The following is a 14,075-nucleotide window of genomic DNA, read 5'->3' as shown; positions in this document are numbered from 1 at the left end:
TAGAAAGTTAGTTTAAGGTTAACATTATTGGAATATCAGCTGAACATACTATGGACTGACAAATCACAGTTTAAACCTCTTCAATCTAACCACCAGACTGCAGAGGGCCCAAAGAAAAACGGGTTCCCAGAATATTTAGAGCCCAATTGCACCGCTGTGGTTCAATAATGATCAAAGCTCACTTGTGCTTTTCTGGTCTGGAGAACAAATTCAAAACTAAAGGGTATTTGGGGGGGAAAATAGTCATGCAACACCGTGGGGACATTGACTAAATGGAAGTTTGAATCATTTAATTCTTCTTCTTTTGGGCCAAAACTACATTAATTGTTGGTGTCTGAATTATACAGTTTTTATCTTTGTTAAACTGTTAACAGAAAGAAGAAAAGCAATCAATATAAGAGGTGAATCCCCAACTTTTGAACGATAGTGTATATTTATCAAATTTAATTTTTTAAGCAGCTGTTGTATAAAAGGTCAAAAGTCAGATATGACTCCCCAACACACAATTTAACTCCACTGTGGGCTTTGTGCATGATTCACTTTAATGGATTAAAGTTATTTCAGTATCAAAAAGTTAATAAAGTATTTAAAAATGGGTTGATAGAAGGCCTGGCAGAAATGGAAACTAAACATTTGAAGTAAGGACAATATGGAGCGTTATTTGACCACGCCTGAAGTACCTGCACCAGGTAATGAGGCTGTAACATCAAATGGCATAAATGTACTTACTGACTCCAAATCTGATAGTACATAATTAACTAAAAAAAGAGACCTTCTGACCTTTTCCTAATAGAATCTTAAATACTACTGATTAAACATGTAATGAGAGTGTGAAGTTGAAGAGAGTGAGATTCTCCTGTTGCTCTTTGTGGACCGGCCTCAGGTTCCATCAGCTCATCGGTGGCTGAGGTACTTGTACCTGACAAATGGCATAATAGAATTACTGACTCCAAAAATAAAAATAAACTAAACCATACAGATAGATAGATATTTTACTATGTGTCCATCAACAGCACGAGTGTCCAGATAAAAATATGTCAAGGCTTTGAATCTGCTTTGATTTATTAGATTAAAGGTCCAGTGTGTAGCATTTCGGGAACTAATAGAAATGGAATACAATATTCACAACTATGTTTTCATTAGTGTATAATCACCTGAAAATAAGAATCATTGTGTTTTCGTTAGCTTAGAATGAGCCCTTCATGTCTACATAGGGAGCAGGTCCTATTCAGAGTCCACCATGTTGCTCCGCCATGTTTCTACAGTAGCTCAGAAGGAACAAACCAAACACTGGCTCTAGAGAGAGCCTTTCATGTATTCACGTTACCTGAAGACTGCTGTTGTTTTCCGGGTTGTTTTCCGAACGGATTGTACCATGATCCTCGTGTATCGCCGCCAGTTTGGCCAGTATTGGGCTTCATTTCACCACTGGCATCCGAGGTACCTCCACCTGGCAAAGAGTCTACAACATAAAATGGCGTAAATGCACTTAGTGACTCCAAATCTTACAGTATATAATTTAAAAATCAACTCCATTTTGAGTTATGATGGAACCTCAAACTGAATACTACTGATTACCTCCGCCAAGGCCGAAGGCCTAGGAAGGAGGTTATGTTTTTACCGGCGTTGGTTTGTTTGTTTGTTTGTTTGTTTGTCCGTTAGTAGGATTACTCCAAAAGTCTGCAATGGATTTCAATGAAATGTTTTGGAGGGGTAGGGTGTGGCACAAGGAACAATCCATCAGATTTTGGTGGCGATCCAGATCATGATCCGGATTCAGGAATGTTTTTAAGAATTCCAATCAGCCTGTGCATTGAGACCACAGGGTATGACACATGCGCAGTGTAACTGATGACGCGTTGATGTCGCATGGCCCCGACTTCTTCCTCCTTCTTCGAGCAGAGAGATATGTGTGTGGATTTTAATACAGCCATGGTGTGGATGTGTGTGCGAAAGCTGCTGTCCGTCCGCAGTGAGAAAGAACAAAGCTGTAGCTGACGGGATGACAGACAACGTAGTGTAGCGTTATACAGACATAACAAGGCCTCTGAATGAGAAAGACATCCGCCAATACGTTACACGGAAACACACCGTGTTAATAATAAGCCGACCACCTCGCGTAACCGCCAGCTGTGAGCTGTGATCTGTTTTTAAAGTCACGCGCAGGCGGAGGTCTGCGCTCTACAAGTGCAATTCTAGTTAAACATGGAATGAGAGTGTGAAGTGGGAGAGAGTGAGATTCACCTGGTGCTCCTTGTGGACCGCCATCAGTTTGGCAATTATGGGACTCCTCTGGACCATCGGTGGCTGAGGTGCTTGTACCTGACAAATGACATAATGCAACTATAATGGTACTCGGAGAGTGCAGACCTCCGCCAAGGTGCATGACTTAAAAAACAGATCACAGCTTACCCTGAGGTGGTCAGCTTATTATTAACACGGTGTGTTTCCGTGTAACATATCGGCAGATGCCTCTCTCATTCAGCAGCCTTGTTATGTCTGTATAACGTTACACTACGTTGTCTCTCATCCCGTCATCTATCGCTTTTTTCTTTCTAAACGCGGACGGCCAGCAGCTCCCGCACCTCGGAGTCTCGCCACACATCCACACACGTATTTCTCTGCTCTCAGAAGGGGGCTGGGTCACGCATCATCAACGCGTCATCAGTTACACTGCGCATGTGTTATACCCTGTGGTCTGAATGCTCAGGCTGATCGGAATCCTTAAAATAAGTCCTGTCTTCGGACCATGATCCAGATCGCCACCAAAATCGAATGGATTGTTCATTGTGCCACACCCCACCCCTCCTTTCATTCAAATTCATCGCAAACTTTTCGAGTAATCCTGCTAACAGACAGACAGACAGACAAACCAACGCCGGTGAAAACATAACCTCCTGTGGAGGTAATTACTGACTCCAAAAATAAAATAAACAAAACCATATCAAATAAATTAACTTAATACCTATATGTAGCAGAGTGACGTTGTAACTGAGCAAGTTACATACTGTTCACTGAATAAGGCAGTGGGATAGGGTTGAAAGCTGCGGAACAAAAGCTAATAAATTAATATGGAATATAGTGGATGCTCATCAGTTTGGCCAGTAAGGAACACCGTTTGACCACCAGCGCCCGAGGTACCTGTACCAGAGTAAGAGTCTGCCACATAAAATGGTGTATGTGATCTTACTGACTCCAAATCTAATAGGACATAATTTATAAATCAACTCTAAAAAGAAACCTTAATTTTTAGTCATAATGGAATCTCAAATAATCATTGAACATGTAATGAGAGTGTGAAGTGGAAGAGAGTGAGATTCTCCTGTTGCTCTTTGTGGACCGGCCTCAGGTTCCATCAGCTCATCGGTGGCTGAGGTACTTGTACCTGACAAATGGCATAACAGAATTACTGACTCCAAAAATAAAAATAAACTAAACCATACAGATAGATAGATATTTTACTGTGTCCATCAACAGCACAAGTGTCCAGATAAAAATATGTCAAGGCTTTGAATCTGCTTTGATTTATCAGATTAAAGGTCCAGTGTGTAGCATCTCGGAGAACTAATAGAAATGGAATATAATATAACTATATTTTGTTAATGTTTTATCACCTGAAACTAAGGATCATTGTGTTTCCATTAGCTTAGAATGAGCCCTTCATATTTACAAAGGGAGAAGGTCTTCTTCACGTAGTCCGCCATGTTTCTACAGTAGCCCAGAACGGACAAACCAAACACTGGCTCCTGAGAGAGCCTTTCACATTTTTGTGTGACTTCAAATCTTACAGTATATAATTTAAAAATCAACTCCATTTTGAGTTATGATGGAACCTCAAACTGAATACTACTGATTAAACATGTAATGAGAGTGTGAAGTTGAAGAGAGTGAGATTACTACTGTTCACTGAATAAGGCAGTGGGAAACGGTCAAAAGCTGTAGAAAAAAAGCTAATAAATTAATTTGGAATATTTATTTACAGATATGTGTTTCTACGGTCAAAAGTAAACCTCCGCGCTCTGCATTTTACTATGTGTCAATCATCAGCATGAGTGTCCAGATAAAAACTACTAATTTAACTAAACATGTATGAATTTTAAAAATGGGTGTAGTTCCCCTTTAAGATACAATGATATTAAAATGAATCAAAACAGTATTATAACGTTTGTTATGTTATTGAGCTGCGTTATTATCGTGTTAACTTTGACAGCTCTAACATAAACTGCTCATTCTAAGGTAAGGAAAACACAACGACTCTTATTTTCAGGTGATTATACACTAAAGAAAAACATACTTATTAATATTATCTTCCATTTCTACCAATAGATCCCTCTAAATGTTACACACTGGTCCTTTAAAAATCAACTCCATTTTCAGTCACAATGGACATTTAGCTGGCTCAGCTCAGCTAAATGTGTGTGAAGTTGAAGAGAGCGAGATTCACCTGGTGCTCCTTGTTGACGCCCATCAGGTTGGCCATAGTGGGACTCTGGATCTGGACCACAGGTGGCAGATTGCTGGTTTGGCTGATTTGTGCTGAATTCTTCCAGAAGACTGTCGTGAGCATCAAAGAAACTCTGGACATGATTCATTTGGGTCTTCATGTCCTTCAGGATGGGCCGGTAATCAACCAGGACACCGTTGTTAGTCAGAGCAGCTGGACAGAGAGAATCAGGTTGTTAGAATCTGGATGACAACAGAAACACACTTAGATACAGTAATATTATTGCCCTGCTATCATGGTGCAAAAAACTAAATAGCTGACGAATGTGAAAGTGAAAGTAACTGCTAGCAAGTCAAGAAGAAGATTTTATATTTCTATCCTCTTTTCTATCTCTATTCTTTTTATATATTGTCTTTGTGTACATTGTTTGTTTATCCTGTTATTTCCTGTAACCCTGCACAGTATATAATCCTGGCCAGAAACTCACTCTGGTCAGAGAGAAATCTACAGCTTTGTTGTGAACTTCTGTCTCCACTGTGCAGTGAATTAAACTCATCTGAACCAGCCACAGAATTGGATAAGAACAATTTTTTTTCTTCATCACAATGCTGTACATACATACCCCTGAAAGAGTCACGTGGGATGAACCCTTTCAGTTCTTTCAGGACCTGATCAACTGGCTTCTGAAACAATAAATATTATATTACAGAATTATTTCAATGCAGCATTCGACTTGTACAATTGTCATTTATCTCTATTTAAATCTCTCTCTAATCACATTTCAACTTTTTAGCTCACCTGCTTGTGTATTATTTCAAAGATGGTCTCTCTCAGTTTTATGTTCTCATGTCCAGGAAACAGCTCACACAGATCTTCTATAGTCAGCATCTGGATGTCCGAGTCAGTGCTAAGCCCTGCCCCTGCAACAACAGGTGTTGGGGTTCAGTTTTGAAGCTCGAAGCTGAAGGTACTGGTATCGTATGAAACTAGAAAAACCTGAGGAATCCATTGGTACCAACCACATCATACTAGCTTGTTGATAAAGAGGTTTAAATAACACTCCAAACTTACGCCAAATATTGTGAGGAAAAACTGGCATGGCCATTTTCAAAGGGGTCCTTGACCTCTGACCTCAAGATATGTGAATTTAAATGGGTTCCATGGGTACCCACGAGTCTCCCCTTTACAGACATGCCCACTTTATGATAATCACATGCAGTTTGGGCCAAGTCATAGTCAAATCAGCACACTGACACACTGACAGCTGTTGGGCTTGAGTTTGCCATGATATGATTTGAGCATATTTTTTATGCTAAATGCAGTACCTGTGAGGGTTTCTGGACAATATTTGTCATTGTTTTGTGTTGTCAATTGATTTCCAATAATAAATACATAAAACAGCATAAAGCAGCATATTTTCCCACTGCCATAAGAGTATTAAATACTTGACAAATCTCCCTTTAAAGTGCATTTTGAACAGATAAAAAAATGTGTGATTAATTTGTGAATAATCACGATTAACTATGAACAATCATGCGATTAATCGCGATTAAATATTTTAATCGATTGACAGCCCTAATCTAAATACAGTTTAGCATCAATGTGACAGTTTATAAAACTGAGGCTACTATGTTTGTGGTTTATTTGCACTAAACTCTCTAAAAACAGTCACTTACTTTCCAACACAGCAGCTGCTGCTTCGTCCTGTTGTTTTATTTGACTCAGTAAACGTGACATGACTTCACCTGCAGAAAAACAAGACACAAAACAGACAGATTTATCACATGGATTTTTTTCTTCTCTGTTGTTGTATTGAAATGCCTTGTGAGAGATCAGGATACAAACCTTTTTTTGTGTAGACGAGCTAAACTCGAAAGTACTAGGGAGAAGATGTTGACAGGAAACTGAGAAAGAGACCTTCAAACTGATCCAATCACACGACAGATGATTTACTTCAATAACCTGGATCAATCAACGTTACTATCAGCCGTTTGCTGAAGGTAGCTGTCAATTATTTAACCAAAATATAAAAAAAAAATAGTCTAGATCGTATTTCCGTTCTAAGTGCGCACATACAATAACAACCCCGTTTACAGTCAACAGAAAGTGAAACTAATAGAAACTTATTCCGTCTTCTTTGGTTTTTAAAAGGCAACTGACATCCAAAATGTTGCATTACCGCCAACTACTGGATTTAAACTAAAATATCTATTTACTTACTAAAAAAAATAACTCCTTCCTCTGCTGTAGATTCTCTATTTTCTAGGTGTTTGACAACCTAAAAGCTTTTTTTAACTGCTGCTGCTGCTGCTGCTGCTGCTGGTGCACACCTTAATAATCCATAAACTCCTTTCTACTCCAGCAGTACCATTGCCAAAAAGGCCAACAACGTCACCAAATCTAAAAGTGGCATCCTATTCTGTACATTTACTCAGCTACATTCACGTCATGGTTTTACTGTATAGGCAGGGGGAACTATTTCTTTTACCTGCCAGATGTGACCAAGATGTTGGTTCAGCTCAGCCCCGTTGACCTCCATTCTGCTGCTAATTAGAGCAGTGCTTTTTAATTTTTAAAGCAGTGGTTTGTCTCTATAGATCCTTCCAGCTGTGCGTCACAGCCTAAAAGTATGGTGGCAACTTGTTTTTCAGCAACACAGCATGTTCATGTATATAGAAAAGCCAGCAAGGTGCAGCACTGTACAGCTTTTATTAACAAACTGCAACATCTTAACCTGCTCATATGATTCAATGTCACATGCAGCTGGCTTCAGTTACATTAACACATTTGTTGACATTTTGGATCTTGGATTTTGGATCTTGGATTTTGCATCGGACACTTGACCTAGTACACATTTTGCACAGAAGTAAATATTAACTTAAAGAATTAAATTGAGTTTCGGTAAATGTTTCTAAAAAATGTAGGTTAGACTTGTTGTATAGGTTAGACTTACATTTTATTTTAAAACTTTCAGCTGTAATCACTACTAAATATGAAATATTGTCTGTCGTGTCAAAATATTACAGCTGTATTTTAGACACTTTGGAGCCAAGTTGAGAAACAGATATTGTATCTTGATAGTAAGCCATACAGAAAAACAGTGTCATTTTGATATAATTTTGTCATAATTTGATAATGCATGGCTCTTGAATTGAACAGTGTTTTGTGTTTCGTGTGGTGAGGTGAAATATGCAAAGTTGACTTGATTGCACTATTTATTATTATTATCATTAGGGCTGTCAATCCATTAAATGTCATGTTATTTCGCCGCGTTATTATCGTGTTAACTTTGACAGCCCTAATATAAACGGCTCATTCTAAGGTAAGGAAAACACAACGACTCTTATTTTCAGGTGATTATACACTAAAGAAAAACATACTTATTAATATTATCTTCCATTCCTTCCAATAGATCCCTCTAAATGTTACACACTGGTCCTTTAAAAATCGACCCCATTTTCAGTCACAATGGAAGCTCAGCTCAGCTAGTAAATGTGTGTGTGAAGTTGAAGAGAGCGAGATTCACCTGGTGCTCCTTGTTGAAGCCCATCAGGTTGGCCATTGTGGGACTCTGGATCTGGACCACAGGTGTCAGATTGCTGGTTTGGCTGATTTGTGCTGAATCCTTCCAGAAGACAGATGTGAGCATCAAGGAAACTCTGGACATGATTCATTTGGGTCTTCATGTCCTTCAGGATGGGCAGGTAATCAACCAGGACACCGTTGTTAGTCAGAGCATCTGGACAGAGAGAATCAGGTTGTTAGAATCTGGATGACAACAGAAACACAGTTACATACAGTAATATTATTGCCCTGCTATCATGGTGCAAAAAACAAAATAGCTGACGAATGTGAAAGTGAAAGTAACTGCTAGCAAGTCAGGAAGAAGATTTTATATTTCTATTCTCTTTTATATCTCTATTCTTTTTATATATTGTCTTTGTGTACATTGTTTGTTTATCCTGTTATTTCCTGTAACCCTGTACAGTATATAATCCTGGCCAGAAACTCACTCTGGTCAGAGAGAAATCTACAGCTTTGTTGTGAACTTCTGTCTCCACTGTGCAGTGAATTAAACTCATCTGAACCAGCCACAGAATTCGATGAGAACAATTTGTTTTTCTTCATCACAATGCTGTACATACATACCCCTGAAAGATTCACGTAGGATGAACCCTTTCAGTTCTTTCAGGACCTGATCAACTGGCTTCTGAAACAATAAATATTATATTACAGAATTATTTCAATGCAGCATTCGACTTGTACAATTGTCATTTATCTCCATTTAAATCTCTCTCTAATCACATTTCAACTTGTCAGCTCACCTGTTTGTGTATTATTTTAAAGATGGTCCTTCTCAGTTGGAATTTCTCAGATCCAGGAAACAGCTCATTCAGTTTTTCTCTAGTTAGTGACTGGATGTCCGAGTCAGTGAGTAGCCCTGCCTCTGCAACAACAGGTGTTGTGTTGGGTAAGCACTCTTCGATTTGAACTAGGGCTGTCAAAATTAACGGAATAATAACGTGTTACCGCAAATTTGTTTTAACGCCACTAATTTATTTATCACGTTAACGCAAATTGAGATTTTTAGGTTGTAGCGGGCTTGGTTTTAAAGCTCGAAGCTGAAGGTACTGGTATCGTATGAAACTACAAAAACCTGAGGAATCCATTGGTACCAACCACATCATACTAGGTTGTGGATAAAGAGGTTTAAATAACGCTCCAAACTTACGCTAAATATTGTGAAGAAAAACTGGCATGGCCATTTTTTAAATGGGTTCCTTGATCTCTGACCTCAAGATATGTGAATTTAAATGGGTTCTATGGGTACCCACGAGTCTCCTCTTTACAGACATGCCCACTTTATGAATATCACATGCAGTTTGTGGCAAGTCATAGTCAAGTCAGCACACTGACACACTGACAGCTGTTGGGCTGCAGTTTGCTATGTTATGATTTGAGCATATTTTGTATGCTAAACGCAGTACCTGTGAGGATTTCTGGACAATATTTGTCATTGTTTTGTGTTGTCAATTGATTTCCAATAATAAATACATAAATTTGCCTAAAGCAAGCATATTTTCCCACTGCCATAAGAGTATTAAATACTTGACAAATCTCCCTTTAAAGTGCATTTTGAACAGATAAAAAAATGTGTGATTAATTTGTGAATAATCACGATTAACTATGAACAATCATGCGATTAATCGCGATTAAATATTTTAATCGATAGACAGCCCTAATCTAAATACAGTTCAGCATCAATGTGACAGTTTATAAAACTGAGGCTACTATGTTTGTGGTTTATTTGCACTAAACTCTCTAAAAACAGTCACTTACCTTCCAACACAGCAGCTGCTGCTTCGTCCTGTTGTTTTATTTCACTCAGTAAACGTGACATGACTTCACCTGCAGAAAAACAAGACACAAAACAGACAGATTTATCACATGGATTTGTAGATCTATTTTTTTCTCCTCTGTTGTTGTATTGAAATGCCTTGTGAGAGATCAGGATACAAACCTTTAGTTGTGTAGACGAGCTAAACTCTTCAGTAGGCCTACTGGAGAGAAGATGTTGACAGGAAACTGAGAAAGAGACCTTTAAACTGATCCAATCACACGACAGATGATTTACTTCAATAACCTGGATCAATCAACGTTACTATCAGCCGTTTGCTGAAGGTAGCTGTCAATTATTTAACCAAAATATAAAATAAAATCAGTCTAGATCGTATTTCTGCTCTAAGTGCGCACATACAATAACAACCCCGTTTACAGTCAACAGAAAGTGAAACTAACAGAAACCTATTCCGTCTTCTTTGGTCTTTAAAGGCGACTCACATCCAAAATGTTGCATTACCGCCATCTACTGGATTTAAACTAAATATCCATTTACTAACTAAAGAATAACTCCTTCCTCTGCTGTAGATTCTCTATTTTCTAGGTGTTTGATAACCTAAAAGCTTTTTTTAACTGCTGCTGCTGCTGCACACCTTAATAATCCATAAACCCCTTCTACTCCAGCAGTACCATTGCCAAAAAGGCCAACAACATCAGCCAACTTAAAAGTTGCATCCTATTCTGTACATTTTCTCAGCTAAATTCACATCATGGTTTATGGGCATGGGGAACTATTTATTTTCAATTCAATTCAATTCAAATCACTTTATTTTTCCCCGAGGGGAAATTGTAGAGGCTTGTAGAGTAGCACAATTAACAACACAATACAGGAAATTTTGAAACATCTTGAAAGTTAAAATAATGATACTAATATAGTACTAAAACTAGTAAAATACTTAAAATCGTGCAAAATAGTCCAGTATACACAGTATACGGTACATATGGATATAAAAAAACAGATGAATGAAAAAGCAGTCCAGGTCCGCAGTCATGTGCAAGTCTGTGTGTTTACAGACTTTTTTACCTGCCAGATGTGACCAAGATGTTGGTTCAGTTCAGCCCCTTTGACCTCCATTCTGCTGCTAATTAGAGCAGTGCTTTTTAATTTTTAAAGCAGTGGTTTGTCTCTATAGATCCTTCCAGCTGTGCGTCACAGCCTAAAAGTATGGTGGCAACTTGTTTTTCAGCAACACAGCATGTTCATGTATATAGAAAAGCCAGCAGGGTGCAGCACTGTACAGCTGTTGTTATTAACAACATCTTAACCTGCTCATATGATTCAATGTCACATGTAGCTGGCTTCAGTTACATTAACACATTTGTTGACATTTTGGATCTTGGATTTTGGATCTTGGATTTTGCATCGGACACTTGACCTAGTACACATTTTGCACAGAAGTAAATATTAACTTGAAGAATTCAATTGAGTTTCGGTAAATGTTTCTATAAAATGTAGGTTAGACTTGTTGTCTAGGTCAGACTTTGTAATCAGCTGTGATCACTACTAAATATGAAATATTGTCTGTCGTGATAAAAACTTTACAGTTGTATTTTACACACCTTGGAGCCAAGTTGAGAAAGAGATATTGTATCTTAGTAGTAAGCCATACAGAAAAACAGTGTAATTTTGATATCATTTTGTCATAATTTGATAATGCATGGTTCTTAAAAAAATTTGAACAGTGTTTTGTGTTTCATGTGGTGAGGTGAAATGTGCAAAGTTGACTTGATTGCACTATTTAGTATTATTATTATTAGGGCTGTCCATCGATTAAAATATTTAATCACGATTAATCACATGATTGTCCATAGTTAAATGAATAGCACATTTTTTATCTGTTCAAAATGTACCTTAAAGGGAGATTTGTCCTGTATTTAATACACTTGTAAATATGGGAGTGGACAAATATGCTTGCTTTATCCATTGTATGTATAAAACAATGACAGATATTGTCCAGAAATCCTCACAGGTACTGCATTTAGCATAAAAAATATGTTCAAATCATAACATGGCAAACTGCAGCCCAACAGGCAACAACAGCTGTCAGTGTGTCAGTGTGCTGACTTGACTATGACTTTCCCCAAAACTGCATGTGATTATCATAAAGTGGGCATGTCTGTAAAGGGGAGACTCGTGGGTACCTATAGAAACAATTTTCATTCACATAACTGGAGGTCAGAGGTCAAGGGACCCCTTTGAAAATGGCCATGACAGTTTTTCCGCAATTTAGCATAGGTGTGGAGCGTTATTTAGCCTCCTTCGCGACACGAAAGTATGACATATTGCTCCTTATGTTTTGTAGTTTCATACGAAACCAGTATCTTCTCTCTTGCTTTAAAACTGAGCCCGCTACAACCTCCGAAAGATCGATTGTGTTAATGCGTTAAAGAAATTAGTGGTGTTAAAATGAATGTGTTAACGCCTTATTATCGCATTAACTTTGACAGCCCTAATTATTATTATTATTATTATTATTATTGAGTAATTCCTGATAGAATCAAAGTGATTTTGGATCCACACACTATTCTTACACTGTGTACGTGGAAAAGATACATGAAAGGTTCATGGTATTTAGTCATTCATATGAGGCTGATGCAGACACTTTTTACACCCATAATTGCAGTTTATTTAAAGTATTAGGTATATTAATCATCACACCTTACATATGCTTTCTGCAACATGACTTTACAATAAAGGACAGCAAAAATGCACATTCACACTTTAAAGTAAACATCTTTATTTTGAATCTATATTTTTGCATTCATTATTTAGCATGTGTCCTGATAAATACACAAGGTTCATCCTTTGGCTGGTTACTGAGCTGTGCGACACTCTTTAATCACTTATTGTACATTCATCTTAATATATATACAGAAACAACGATAGAAACTGGAGAGCTGAATATTGGACATGTGATTATAGGAAATGCATTTTATTATAAGACTAGAAGTGCACTCAGAGAGTGCAGACCTCCACCAAAGCAGGTTTCATGTACGTCGTTGCATGAATACTAACATCATCAGACCACAATCAGTAGCTGTTCTTTTTTTACCAACGAGGATAAAATAATGCTTTTTTGCAATCGGTAAATGGTCTGAATCAATCAATTGCCTGTTTTATTTTTTGCTGCTGATGTAATCACGCATACTTTGAAACGTACTACGACCACTGCTCCTTCTGTCAACATCAGAGCCCCTGTAGTTACCACCACCTCTACCAGAAGTATTACCAGTCAAACCACCAGCTCCCATACCCTGGGGATTTCCCCTGCTATCTATACTTCCCGGGAAGAAGCGCTCCAGTAATTTGTTTTGTATCTTAGAGACAGCAGCATTATTTTCTTCACACGTCAGTAATCCTTTTATTGTCTCATGATAGAAAACATTGATGAACAACACAACGTTATTGTTGTCATGCCATGTTTTGAGAGATGATGTGTACTTGACCTCACGTGTGTGGTGCATTAACACCAGAATGACAGGTTTATCATCTGAGGACACCAAAAGAGAGGAAGGAGAATGAGTTAGTTAGGATGGAAAAGTAAAGTGTAAGGATTAGTGTGGAAGGCAATTCTCTATTATTATATAAGTCAGAAAGAAACTTGTAATTCAAAATTCAATTAAAGATAAAAAAACAAATCACAAATAAATTAGGTGCAATTTCCATTTCAATATTAAAGGGGGGGGGGACAAATCTTTCCCTTACCTTTAACATCAGTCATTGCTGCCTCAACATCTGATGCAACGCGTGAACAGATCGGGCAGAAGACAAAAGTGATCTCGTGATCCTGACTGCTTCCATCAAGCTGAAGCTGATTCTGAACTTGATCCTTCACTCTCTGCATCAGGTTCAGATGGGCATCGAAGGTTTTACCGCTGACAACCATCCTGTACTTCAATTTGGCTAGAGAGAGAAAGATGAATGTGCATAGGACACACACACACACACACACACACACACATATATATATATATATATATATATATATATTAGGAAAAGATCATGTTTTGGGTTAAAATAAACCCTTTCTGGCAGAAAGCTCTGAAGACAAACTTCTCAGTCAGATGGCTGAGAGCACTACTCTATATTTTTGAAAGGTCTTTCATGCTTTTAGGTTGTAGAATGTCCTCTTTACATATAGATGTTATTTTGTATGAAGGGTTCGTTTTGTGCATGGAGGACAAAACACTACAATGGTTGGTTAAGAAACTGGAAGCTTAGCATCAAGTG

The 14,075-nt window shown here is 38.0% G+C and overlaps 1 protein-coding gene across 16 annotated transcripts in view; it reads right to left on the bottom strand.

The window, feature by feature from the left end:
* Positions 1-14,075, bottom strand: part of si:ch211-245h14.1 (uncharacterized protein LOC563420 homolog) — a 30,747-nt gene that overhangs the window by 1,739 nt on the left and 14,933 nt on the right. For 4 of the 16 annotated variants that reach the window (XM_037750829.1, XM_037750833.1, XM_037750835.1 and 1 more), the window contains 3 exons: positions 2,245-2,322; positions 1,328-1,462; positions 861-919 (listed from right to left, as the gene is read on the bottom strand). In XM_037750829.1, coding sequence (XP_037606757.1) covers positions 861-919; positions 1,328-1,462; positions 2,245-2,322 — 272 coding nt within the window. Of the gene's footprint in view, positions 1-860; positions 920-1,327; positions 1,463-2,244; positions 2,323-3,322; positions 3,386-4,444; positions 4,658-5,066; positions 5,128-5,242; positions 5,365-6,120; positions 6,190-7,970; positions 8,184-8,593; positions 8,655-8,769; positions 8,943-9,784; positions 9,854-9,965; positions 10,201-13,550; positions 13,749-14,075 lie in introns of those variants that run through there. The other 12 variants (XM_037750834.1, XM_037750836.1, XM_037750839.1 and 9 more) reach the window with 8 other exon arrangements.

The sequence above is a fragment of the Sebastes umbrosus genome, chromosome 18 (assembly GCF_015220745.1).
Source record: "Sebastes umbrosus isolate fSebUmb1 chromosome 18, fSebUmb1.pri, whole genome shotgun sequence".
Taxonomy (NCBI): Eukaryota; Metazoa; Chordata; class Actinopteri; order Perciformes; family Sebastidae; genus Sebastes; species Sebastes umbrosus.
Note: the sequence above shows the minus strand (reverse complement) of the source record. Positions and strands in the feature narration are given on the sequence as shown.